This window comes from Equus quagga, chromosome 20 (assembly GCF_021613505.1).
Source record: "Equus quagga isolate Etosha38 chromosome 20, UCLA_HA_Equagga_1.0, whole genome shotgun sequence".
Taxonomy (NCBI): domain Eukaryota; kingdom Metazoa; phylum Chordata; class Mammalia; order Perissodactyla; family Equidae; genus Equus; species Equus quagga.
Genome location: NC_060286.1, coordinates 14,879,243 through 14,890,847, shown reverse-complemented (window position 1 = coordinate 14,890,847; position 11,605 = coordinate 14,879,243). Strand labels below are relative to the sequence as shown.

The following is an 11,605-nucleotide window of genomic DNA, read 5'->3' as shown; positions in this document are numbered from 1 at the left end:
TGCAAGCAAGGCACTTAAAACCATGTCCAGCTACTATGTGTTATTCACTGTTACCAAATATTTATCTAGCCTAGCACTCAAATGGAGGATTAAGAAAATCCAGTCTCCAAGATTCCTAGAACAGTAAAGCTCACTACCTGTAGGTATAAAGCTCTAACGTTTAATCAAGATGGATGGAGAACTTTAGCTAGTTACCACTATTAAATTGTTTTCCTGTTGACATATTGTCACATCTCTGTCTCAGGACTAAATGGAAAAGCAAGTCAACGTCCTTTAAAGCATTCATGAACACTGACCAGAGAAAAAGCTTCGTGTTGATCTCTGACCAAACTTCTATTACCATCTTTAAGATAGGCATGAAACATCAAAGTTTACAATGTTTCCCAAAGTGTCCTCCTCTGGACTACAAGACGAAGAGCATGGGAGGGTCACATGCAAGGAAAACGGTCATAAACTACTGTCAGCTGTCACTGTTTTTGAACAGTTCACTGACTTCTCTGCCCATCTTCTGACCAGCCTGGAAAAGTCACAAGTACTACCTAAATTTTTAATTAAAAATAAAAGAAATCTATCATCCAAACAGCTCCAATTCCCTACAAGGGACTTTAAAGGTGATGAATGCAGATGGGGAGGAAGGGAGGAGTAAATAGCATACTTCCTTCAGACACACAGACAAAAGCAGTTTTATAATCTTTTATTATCAATAACAAACAGCTGCTTTAACGTCTTGGCCAGGCAGCTGTTAAAGGGTGGGTGGGAGGACACCCTTAGCCCTGACAAGAAAAACTCAAATTAAGCCTTTATGTACAAGCAAATTTAGAGCTCTTTTAAGTGTCCAAAGCTATTAATTAGTTTAATTGAGGCATTAAACTAATTCTGAATTAACATATTTGAATAACCAGGAACTAAAATGTTCAAATTTTTTCTAGTACAAAAAATTAAATTTGCTTTAGTTATAAAAGAGCTCTGTCAATATACACAAACTATATACTTCAGACATTCACAAAAATGTGAGCAGAAGGCTTATCAAAAGACATTTAATACAATTAGTTTTCAACAACCCCCTGGTGGTCCACATCTACAAAGATATCCAGCCCAACCCAACCCCCCTCCAAACCCCACCCCCACAGAAAAGCACATACTTACCAGAATTTTTAGCAAGTATGGTTTGGGAATTTGTTTTTTTAAAAAAGGCCCCCAGGGCAAGTTATTTACAGTTTAATTGCCACTGTCAACGGATCTGGACCGGGACCGGGACCGGGACCTGGACCTCTGGCGATCCACAGATGCTGGAGACTTAGATCTACTTGAAGAACCACGTTTCTGGCTCTTCTCAGGCACAGGAGACCTACTAACAGAACGGGACTTGCTCCGACTCCGGCTCCTGCTCCTCGACCGGCTGTAAGACTTGCGACTCCGGGAACGAGATCGGCTACGAGACCTAGAGGAACTCCTGGTCCGGGAACGAGACCTGCTTCGTGACCTACTAGAAAGGAAAAAAAACAGAAACAAAAAACCTAAGTGGCAAGTCCTACAAATCCATTAAATAAAACTGTGACTTAAACACATTAAAGAGATACCTGTGCCTTTTGCTGCCTTCAATTAATTTGATTTTTCTCCCATTTATTTCCTTTCCAGAAAGTTTCTCAATAGCATTCTTTAAGTCACCATAAGAGGCAAACTCAACCACCCTAAAATGAATAAAAATAATCTGTAAGGTTACATACACCTTACGGTCTCACAAACTGTACACAGCAGTCTACATTAAGTATCTTTGCTCTGCTCATTTCGTTATTGCTACATTAACAATCTTATCTCTTGACAGATAACAGAGCACTAAAGGAAGGTTTCTCAACCTCCGAACCGTTGACATTTTAAGCCAGATAATTCTTTACTGTGGGGGGTTTCCTGTGCATTGTACCATGTTCAGCAGCATCCCTGGCCTCTACTCACAAGATGCCAGTAGCACCCTCAACCAGCTACAAGCACCGAACACGTCTCCAGACACTACCAATTGTCCCCTGACGAGCAAACTCACCCCTGAGTGAGAAGCACTGCATTCAACCCTGTCCCAATTTGAAGTAATCAGGAACATTCACGGTAAAAATTTCAGGATTTTAAAAGGCTCTTAGCATCTTCAGCACACTCACCCTTCATTTAATTTAGGCCGATGTGCATCAGCAAAGGTTACTTCCCCAGCTTGTCTCATGAAATCTTTGAGATCCTTAACACAAGACAACCATGTCAAGCAGAGAAAAGGAAACGTGACAGACAAACAACCACATGGTATAAAAACAAGACTACTGAAAGAGAAGATGTTAGATAAAGTACAAACATGGTAATTACCACACTTGTAGTCTATCAGAATTCAAAAATTATCTATATCAGGGCACGAAATAAGCAAATAGCATATTGCTTTTAAGCAAAATGCCACAGAAAATTCAGATTTTAACATTAAAGTAGTATTAGTCTATACTGAGCTCAATACAAAAGGAAAAAAACAAAAAAAAGAACAAAACAAAAACAAAAACAAAAAGGAACAGTACATATTTTTAAAGCAAAGACTAAAGTAGAAATTTTATATTTAAGAACAGAACATTTACAAGACACCAGTTATTTTGTGCCCCATATGCCATTAAAAAAGTTTACTTTACCTTCATTATTATTTCCCTAGGCTAGTCAAGCAGCAAACCATTAATCGGTCGGAGAAACCTTCATGACATATGCCCGACTGGCTCTTCGCCACCCACTTGAAGGACACTACCCAATGGATGGAAGCCTTTAATCGCACAGCCCTCCCTATTAGCAGACTACTGGCGGATGCAGACATGTTCTACTCTTGTGCAGTTACCAAGGACCACTTTACTGCGATCAGGATTCCAACGACCACCTAATTTCGTATCTTTCAACGATTTTCGACCAGGACCTCTTATTCGGAAGCGTTACAGGAAGACAGCTCTCAACTTAGGAATCAGATCACGTTATCAACGCTCTGGGATCGCTGCAACCTGGCACTTCAAGTAAGTGCACCGATTACGTCTAGACCGGCAAACACAGATCTAGAGGTGGCCAATTGATCACTGTAGGAGCTGACTGGCAAAGTCAACCAGGCCCAACCAAGAGTGACCAAGACAACGATTAGGATAACCCACAGGCACTCCTCGTCATAAGGCCAACGACACAGATAGGCTGGCAAATAAAGGGTTTAATATTTGGTTAAAATTGATTTTAAAAAACAAGAAAATATATCCTCAAAACATTTACATTTGATCACTAATATTAAAATTCAAAACATCCCCCAGTTACGTTTAATTAAAATTTTAAAATTACAATTAAATCCATTAATTTAATTAAACATAAAACTACTTTTAATGAAACATATTAATAAAAATTAGCTACCCATTAATTTTTAAAAAGCCACATTAAAATATCTCAAAACTGTATTTCAACAAACCTGCCAGCTGACTCTTGAAGATAAATTCTCAACTATAAGCCGATTTTCTGTTCTTACAGGTGGAGCATTTCTGAGGAAGAAAATGAGTACTCACAATGGAAGAAATGCAGTAAGGTGCACCTATTGTGTTCAACTGTGGGCAAGTTCAAGCAGTCAGATACAAGTCACTCAAATGGCTTCCATCAACAGTTTCTGCATTGTTTTTATACGAATCGTTATACAGACTTAAAACAGTGGACTAACACAGGAATAACGTAACACATTATACGATAAAGACCAGAATCACTCACTGCTAATGGTTTTAAACATTATAAATACTCCTTTTGCAGTAATGACTGTTCAAAGCAGCCATCCGCCATCCGTCACATACCGTCTATCATTTCGAGGCCTTCGACTACTAAAACGGTCAGAGTAGCGTCCTCTACCTCTCCCACCTCGAGATCGAGCCCTAGCATGTTCAATAGTAACCCTGCAGGAAGGGAACAAAAACCTCCATTATCCACTTAAGCTATATGAGAGATCTACTTAGAGAAATGTCCCAGCTGACCCAGTCTGCTCTACTTTATAGTTATAAAACTAAAGAGACGACTCCCACCTTTCACTGCACAGTTCTTTTCCATCAAGTTCATATACAGCGTCATCCGCATCCCTGGGATCCTCAAATTCCTAAATTGAAGCACAAAAAAAAGGTAACATGTAACACGGCTTTAAACTTTAAAAGTGTATTCCACAACACATTAGGAGCACTAAAAACCTGAGAGAGAAGGGGAGTATCTCCTAAAGACAGTGCTGTGGAGATAAACCTGATTGGACAAGCGACCAGGAGTGGTCTCCCTCCAGCCAGCAGAGAAGTTCTTTGATCCCCTAAGGAGACCCACCACCTTAAGGACTCAACACTCTCTAAAGCTCCTCCACCTGGACTCAGTAAGATCAAACACACTCCTTACCAAAATCTTTACCTACTTAACCACAGATGATCGATCAGTCTAAACACTTACCACAAAACCAAAGCCTCTTTTCAGATCAATGTCTCTTATCCGTCCATACCCCTTGAAGAATCTCTCCACGTCCTTCTCCCTGGCCGCTGGGTTTAGCCTCCCGATGAACACCCGACAGCCACTCATGACGTCCGGCTAGGATGTCCTGTTAGGAAATAATCCAATTGAGACAATACCAGTGAATGTCCGAGGAATGCCTGCTCAAGGGGTCAAAAACATAAACAGCATAAAATAAAATGTTTACCCGGTGATGTTACAAACAAGATTGCCAAGAGTGCCTCTTATTAGGCCAGGTCCCTTGCAGACAAAATTAAAACTCGGCTCCCAACACGATCCTTCCCTGGGCCCAGACCGCAGCAACCGCAACGCCCACTGCCGCCTCCGGAACTGCGCAGCCGCACACTCTCCCCGGCTCTTCTGGCCCCCTCCCATCTGCCGCAGTTAGGAAAGGCCGAGAAGTGCGGGCGGAGCCGGCCCCGCCCTCCGCCGGGCCAGCCCAATGGCGACGGGCCGCGCGCGCGCCGCCGCCTCCCGGGAGCGTCACAGCGGGGGGAAGCCGGAATCTCGCGACGCCGCGGCCGCGCCTGCGCACACAGCGCCGGGCGGACGCCGGGCAGCTACAAAATGGCGGCGGCGGAGCCGGCGGTGGGAGAGCCGCGCGTGCCGAGCTCCCTTTTCCCTCCCCCGTCCCCGCCCCCGCCGTGCCGGAGTCCCTGTGCCCGCCCGCGGGAAGCCCTACCCGCACCCCGAGCAAAGGTCTCGGCCCGCCACTCGGGGGGTTCGGAGTGAAGAGGCAGAGAGGCAGGGAGGGGCATCCAACCCCTCGGTGTGAGAATGACCGTGACCACGACCGCCCTTCCACCTTCGCTTCCCCTCAAACAAGACCCCCAGGGAGACGTGCCCCAGCGCCCACCTCGAGTAAACTGCGCTCATTGGACTCCGTCCTCCGCAAAGAGAGCAGCCCCGGCCACTCGCCATCTGAGCGGCCATGAAGAAGCCTCGATCCGAGAAGCCTTGCCCTCAAAGTGAACCACTCACCTACCGGACAGGAGCTGTGGCAGCTGAGCCCCAGAGAGGTCCGTAGTCTGCGACGGAGCCGGCAGCCTCCCCGCAGACCAGGACCCAGCTCGCCTACGTCTGCCCACAACTGACGCACTTACTGCTCGGGCGTTCCACAAAATGGAGGGCGCGCCCCTGCGTCACTTCCGGCACCGCCCCGGGACCTCCCCGCTGGATCCCGGGACGCCGTTTCCGTGGGCCCCGCCCTGGGACCGCGACCGTCCGGGCGACCCTCCCGCGGGGGGCGGGGCCTGGTGGGGGCGCGGCCGCCAGGTGACCGGCGCCCCGGGGACAGCCCGTGGAGGACGTTCGCCTCTGCCGGGCCGTGACGTTGGCTTCGTCATATCTCTCCCGTGAACGCGCCCTAGGACAAATGACACCTCTGTTTTATCTACATTTTTTCTTAGATACTTCGAAGCGTGCTGGGTAAAGGAAACTCAGGCTTTGCAAAAGTACCTGGCCATCTCTGGTCCCTTGCTGGCGCTCCTTGATGTTCAAGTGACTTTTAACCCTACCGCGGACGTGTGGTTTAGTGATGGTTAAAAAGACTAAGGAACCTCGGGAGTTTTTAAATGGAAGGTTTCTGCGTGATGAAATATTGAAACGGGAACTGCAGCCAGGAGGCCATCCTCAATTGAGGCCAGAATGCAGATTTCTGCATTTCCACTACTCTAGGACTGCGCTGGCTGGAAAAAGTTTCAGGCTACTTTTAAGTCCAGGGGGTATCTGATTAAGCCTGCTGGTGGGGTTTCTGGAGTGTAACATGGAAGTCTACCGTTCTTCAGGCACTGTGTCTTTTCAAAGTGGGTGTGAAACGTGGTCCTCCCCATCCCTAACTCCACGTTTTCCCAGTAAGCTTGGCACGCTTAGAAATTTAGGCATTAAGAGACCGATGGTGCAAAGGTTCCTGTTCTTCATGCTTTCAGGTGCAACCTAAGGCACCCCATTTTTGAGACGTGCCCGGAATCTGAGGTTGCTGCTTGCAACTAGAGTTACACGGAGATAAAGTAGTTCGAGAAAGAGAACTACAGGCTCTTACTGTTCTCCGGCGCCGGAGCAAGTCTGGGTTAGAACTTGGATAGTTTGTATGGCTGAGCTCGTCCATTCATCCTTTTTCATGGTATTTTAAAAAGTGCTTCAGCACGTACACAATAAAATTGTGAAATTAGTTATCTATGGTGTGTGGAATTAAAGATGGAGTTAAACGAAAATATGTATTAGCTAAATTAAAAGAAAACATCTTTAGCTGCTAGCCTGATCAACATTAGCATTTCATAACGCGCAAGTTGTCCCAGGTACCAGTACTTACTTAATTACATTTGTTTGCTTTCTGCATAATTAAAAAAAATCGGCCTTCCAATTATTTTCTACCTTTTGTGTTGACTATGAAGCGACTGCTTGTGATTTCACTCACTAAATATTTTTCTTGCAATAAGAGAAAGTAATCTGGGAAAGCTTTTCTGGGGGTGAAAAACAAGACTGATGGTGCGGACACCATGGAAAAAGTTGCTGCCTTCGGCCCGCGGTGGTGTGGTTCTCTTCAGGACTAATGGTTTTATAAAGCTTTTTCTCTTGATTTATTGACAGTTAAAAAGTTTCTCATTTTCACAAAGGTAGTTTTTCATTAGCAGTGCCTAGTGACTTAATCTCCTGTGTTTTAAACCACTTGTCTTCTGCAATGTTTGTTTTTTCTGTGACAGCTGCCTGGTAAGTCTCCCTCCCAGATTCTTACCAGTTTCTCCGATAAACACAAAATCTTCCATGAGCAGAATCACTCTCCGTCCTCTGTGATCCTACAGTATTCTGTGTGTACCCGTATGATTCCCGTCACCACTGCCTTGTAATAAAGATATGTGTTAGTCATGTTTTTGTTTTCTGGATATGCCTAGCACAGAAAAGACTCAATATTTGTAGACCTGGATTTACAATTAGCATTCTTTTTTAGATTGTACTGTTCCTGTATTAATGTTTCAACACAATGGCTTGGCATCCTTTTCCTAAGGCATCCAAGTAAGTAGCAAATCTTAGGTAAGGGAAAAATGCAGAGAAATCACAGATTAAAATAAACACGGAGTTGACTGGCCATCTCTGTTGGGGGCTTTCAGTATAACTGGGATGTTTCATTCATCACATTCCTGATTTCATCTAACTTGGGCATCAGCAGATTACAACCTGTGGGCTTAATCCAGCCTGCCACTTGTTTTTGTACCGCCCGAGGATGGTTTTACATTTATAATGTAGAGTATGAGAAGAATCAAAAGAAGAAGAATATTTCATGACATTATAATGAAATTGTATGAAATTCAAATGTCGGTATCCATCAATCAAGTTTTTTGAACACAGCCACTGCTGCTCATTTACTTATTGTCTACATCTCTTGTCCTGCTCCAAAAGCAGGACTGAATAGTTGCAATAGAGACCAAATGGGCCTCAATACCTAGAATGTTTACTGCCTGGCCCTTTACACAAATCGTTCCCCGACCCCTGAGCTGATTCCTAAACTTTAAACTGCCCTGTGAATGCTCCACCCAACTCCTGTGTCAGAGAATAAAACCACAAACAAGGAGACAGAATTCGATCTTTATTTTTAAGTAGAGTTTATTTTACTCCAATTATAAAAAGAAATATATACTCTTTATCACAAAAATGTTCAAGGGGAAAAATAATTGAAAGAGAAGAACACAAAATCCATCTCGTGAAATCAACCTCTGATTATATTTTGCTGTATTTCCTTCTTGTGTTTTTTTCTTCCTTAGAGTTTAATACATGTTTTATTTTCCAATTCAAAAGTAATACATCAGCACTTTTAAAAACACAGATATGAGAGTTTAAAAGGCCATCCTTATTCCCAACGCTGAGGGATAACTATTTGGCTTTTTATAATTTCCGTTTAGTGTTTTCCTGTAAGCACAACTGTGTTTTCAAAATATGAGTCATCTTCGTATATAGAATTTGGTATCATGAGGGGTTTTTTATTCATAAAACTTAATCATGGGTATTTTTCCATGTTTCTTGTTTTAATGTATTTATGATCAAAAGTGTATATCCAAATTTGTATCTGTTTTTCCACTTAACATGACACAACTACATGACTGGGGAAAATATTCATTCTGACCAGCAATTCTGTTTTTTCTGAAAGTGTCCTAAATATCACCAGATGCTTTAAAATTTGTACCGAAAACTCCCAACATTAAGAAAAAGTCTTGCTTCCTTGCTTCTAGCTAATAATTCTGAAGATTTGCAAGAGTATCCTTAAGGAATTAATCTTGGAAAAGTATAGTTTTTTAAAATGTTCAGTTTTAGACTCAGATTCAGCCCTGCATACCTATCTGACTTCTTTCTATTCCTACATCTTGGAGTCTTTATTGTTGTTGTTGAATAGTGCACAATAATTAAAATACCTGTGAACCCAGTTCTTTCATTTGAGTGCCTGGATCAGTGTTTGTCAACACCAGCTGCACCGTAAAATCACCTGGGGAGTGTCTGTAACATTCTGCTGCCTGGGTCCCTACGAGCAGAAATTCGGATTTCACTGGTGGGGGGGTGGAGGTGATTCTAATACTTAGGAGGCTTGGAGGAGTGCTGACCTGGATCTAGGAACTTGCTATTTTGTCCTTTATAAAATCTGTCTGTTGCCTGGCTCCATCTTCCCTCCAAGTTCTCATATCTCACTCAGGTTATGGCTGGAGTTCTGAATGGGGCAGTCATGGGGAAGCAGATTTGGCACACAAACCATTTTAACATTAAGATCAACTTAAATTCAGGGTCCTAAGTGTATCCTCCTTACCATCCCTCTTTATATTGACCTCTGCCATTTCCTGAGCTGTGTTAAGGACGTTACACACGTTATCTCAATCAGTCCTGACGCCAGCCCTTGCATGTAGGTGTTACAACATTTTTTAAATGAGGAAACTGAGGCTTAGAGAATCTAACCATCTGTTCTGCCTAGAAAATCCACGTTCTGATTTTCCAATCAAGGTGCTTTCGCAAAAGCTGCAGCATGAGCTTCATGTGATACCTGTGTGTGCACTAGAGTGGCCCCAGAAATCCCAGAAACAGGAAGCACTTCTGCTGAATTTGCGGAGTCCTGACCATCAAGGCCAGAGGAGTTTGCAGTGCGGTAGAACTTAGAATAGGCAGAGCATCTCTGATGGGGATTGAATGAAGGAAAAACAGGGCAGTATCTTTAGAGAGATGGGGCACAGAAGGTCAGCATAAGGGCTCTTGAGAGTATTTCCTTAGGTGAGGATAGAAAGTAATACTTACTAATTCAGAATTCATTAACAAAACTTAGAAATTATAGGTTCATAGCCTAGTGCTTATTTGATGTCAGGTCGTGCTATGAATTAACACGCAATTTAAATTCTAGCTTTAGCTGCTGTTTCTGTCCCACTTTTACTTCTACTCTCAATTATCCTCTCTCAAAGAATCAGTTGGGTGCTATTTCAAATGCAGATTCCCAGTGCCCTTTTCCCAGAGAGCCTGATTCAGAAGTCTGAGGCTCAGGAATCTGAATATTGAACTGGTACCCAATCAGGTGGGTCCCACTATAGTTTGCAACCGCTAACCAGACCTGCACTGTTAGGTTCTCCCCTCCCTTTCTCAATATCTCAGCGGCCATTCTGTGCTTTCACTCGTCTTCTCAAGCAACCATTTTTTCTTCATTGTGAGCAGGTGTATTAGTTATCTATTACTGTGTAACAAGTTACCCCCAAATTTAGCAGCTTAAAACAGCAAACATTATCTCATAGTGTCTGCGAGTCAGGAATTCAGGAGCAGCTTGACTGGGCAGATCTGGCTTAGAGTCTCATGAAGCTTGTCTCATGCAGACAAGCTGTTGGCTGGGACTCCCGTCTTCTCTAAAGTCTCAACTAAGCCAATTTCCTTCCAGACTCATTCACGTGACTATTGACGGGCCTCAGTTCCTTGCTGGCTGTCGGCTGGAGACTTCAGTTCCTTTCCATGTGGGCCTCTCCCTAAGCTGCCTGAATGTCCTCACAAGGGGGTAGCTGGCTTCCCCAAGAGAGAGTGATTGGAGAGAGAGAGAGTGCACCCAAGATGGAAGCTATAGTCTTTTTATAACCTAGTCTCAGACATGACGTACCATAGCATGTTAGTTTCCTAGAGCTGTCATCACCAAGTATCAAAAACTGAGTGGATTAAAACAACAGGAATTTATCGTGTCGCTGTTCTGGAAGCTAGAAGTCCTGAATCAAGGCAGGGCCGCACTCCGTCTGACAGCCCCAGGGGAGGATCCTTCCTTACCTCTTCCTAGTTTCTGCTGTTTGCCAGCAGTTCTCAATGTTCCTGGCTGGTGGTAGATGCATCGCTTCAGTCACATGGCCATCTTCTCCTGTGCATCTTCACGTCATCTTCCTTCTGTGCATGTCTGTCTTTGTTTGAATTCGCGTCCAAATTTCCCCCTTTTTTTTTTTAAGATTTTTATTTTTCCTTTTTCTCCCCAAAGCCCCCGGGTACATAGTTGTGTATTTTTAGTTGTGGGTCCTTCTAGTTGTGGCATGTGGGACGCCGCCTCAGCATGGCTTGATGAGCGGCGCCCTGTCCACACCCAGGATCTGAACCGGTGAAACCCTGGGCCACAGAAGCGGAGTGTGCGAACTTAACCACTCAGCCACGGGGCCGGCCCCCAAGTTTCCCTTTTTATAAGGCCACCAATCATAGTGAGTTACAGCCCACCCTAATGACCTCGTTTTAACTTGATTACCTCTTTAAAGACTCTACGTCCAAATAAGGTCACGTCTGAAGTACTGGGGGTTAAGACTTCAACATACCTTCATTGAGGGGGGGAACACAATTTAATCCATAACACGTAGCCTCTGCCATATGCTATTGGTCACACAGCCCAACTCTGGTACAGTGTGGGAGAGAGCTACACAGGTTGTGAGAATCAGGAGGAGGGCAAGACTGAGGGTCTTCTTGGACGCTGACCACCACACTCCTTCCTGCTTCACATAGAAAATAGAAGTTATCAGACGACCATTGCCTCAGTCTCTCTCCCCTCCATCTTCAAATTACGCATCTTCTTCTTGTCTGTCTCAGAGAAAGAGAGAGCTTAATTTCTTTCCATGGCTTT

At 44.0% G+C, this 11,605-nt stretch overlaps 1 protein-coding gene across 5 annotated transcripts; it reads right to left on the bottom strand.

The window, feature by feature from the left end:
- Positions 1-679: 679 nt before the first annotated feature.
- Positions 680-5,644, bottom strand: SRSF5 (serine and arginine rich splicing factor 5). 5 transcript variants are annotated; one of them, XM_046647427.1, is made up of 8 exons: positions 5,495-5,644; positions 4,453-4,597; positions 4,050-4,120; positions 3,825-3,923; positions 3,455-3,524; positions 2,151-2,224; positions 1,581-1,691; positions 680-1,486 (listed from the first exon to the last, which is right to left on the bottom strand). In XM_046647427.1, the coding sequence occupies exons 2-8, from the start codon at positions 4,576-4,578 to the stop codon at positions 1,219-1,221; spliced, it is 819 nt and encodes a 272-aa protein (XP_046503383.1). In that variant the 5' UTR covers positions 4,579-4,597; positions 5,495-5,644; the 3' UTR covers positions 680-1,218. The 5 variants fall into 5 exon arrangements, with proteins under 5 accessions (XP_046503383.1, XP_046503382.1, XP_046503380.1 ...); XM_046647426.1 differs by having other exon boundaries at positions 5,491-5,643; XM_046647424.1 differs by having other exon boundaries at positions 5,366-5,501.
- Positions 5,645-11,605: the final 5,961 nt, after the last annotated feature.

Coding starts and splice junctions, on each gene's coding strand:
- SRSF5 (XM_046647427.1), bottom strand. CDS start 4,578: ATGAGTGGCTGTCGGGTGTTCATCGGGAGGCTAAACCCAGCGGCCAGG. Junction 2,225..3,454: donor CTTCAAGAGTCAGCTGGCAG/GTTTGTTGAAAT, acceptor TCTTGTGTTAAG/GATCTCAAAGATTTCATGAG. Junction 1,692..2,150: donor CGGCCTAAATTAAATGAAGG/GTGAGTGTGCTG, acceptor TATTCATTTTAG/GGTGGTTGAGTTTGCCTCTT.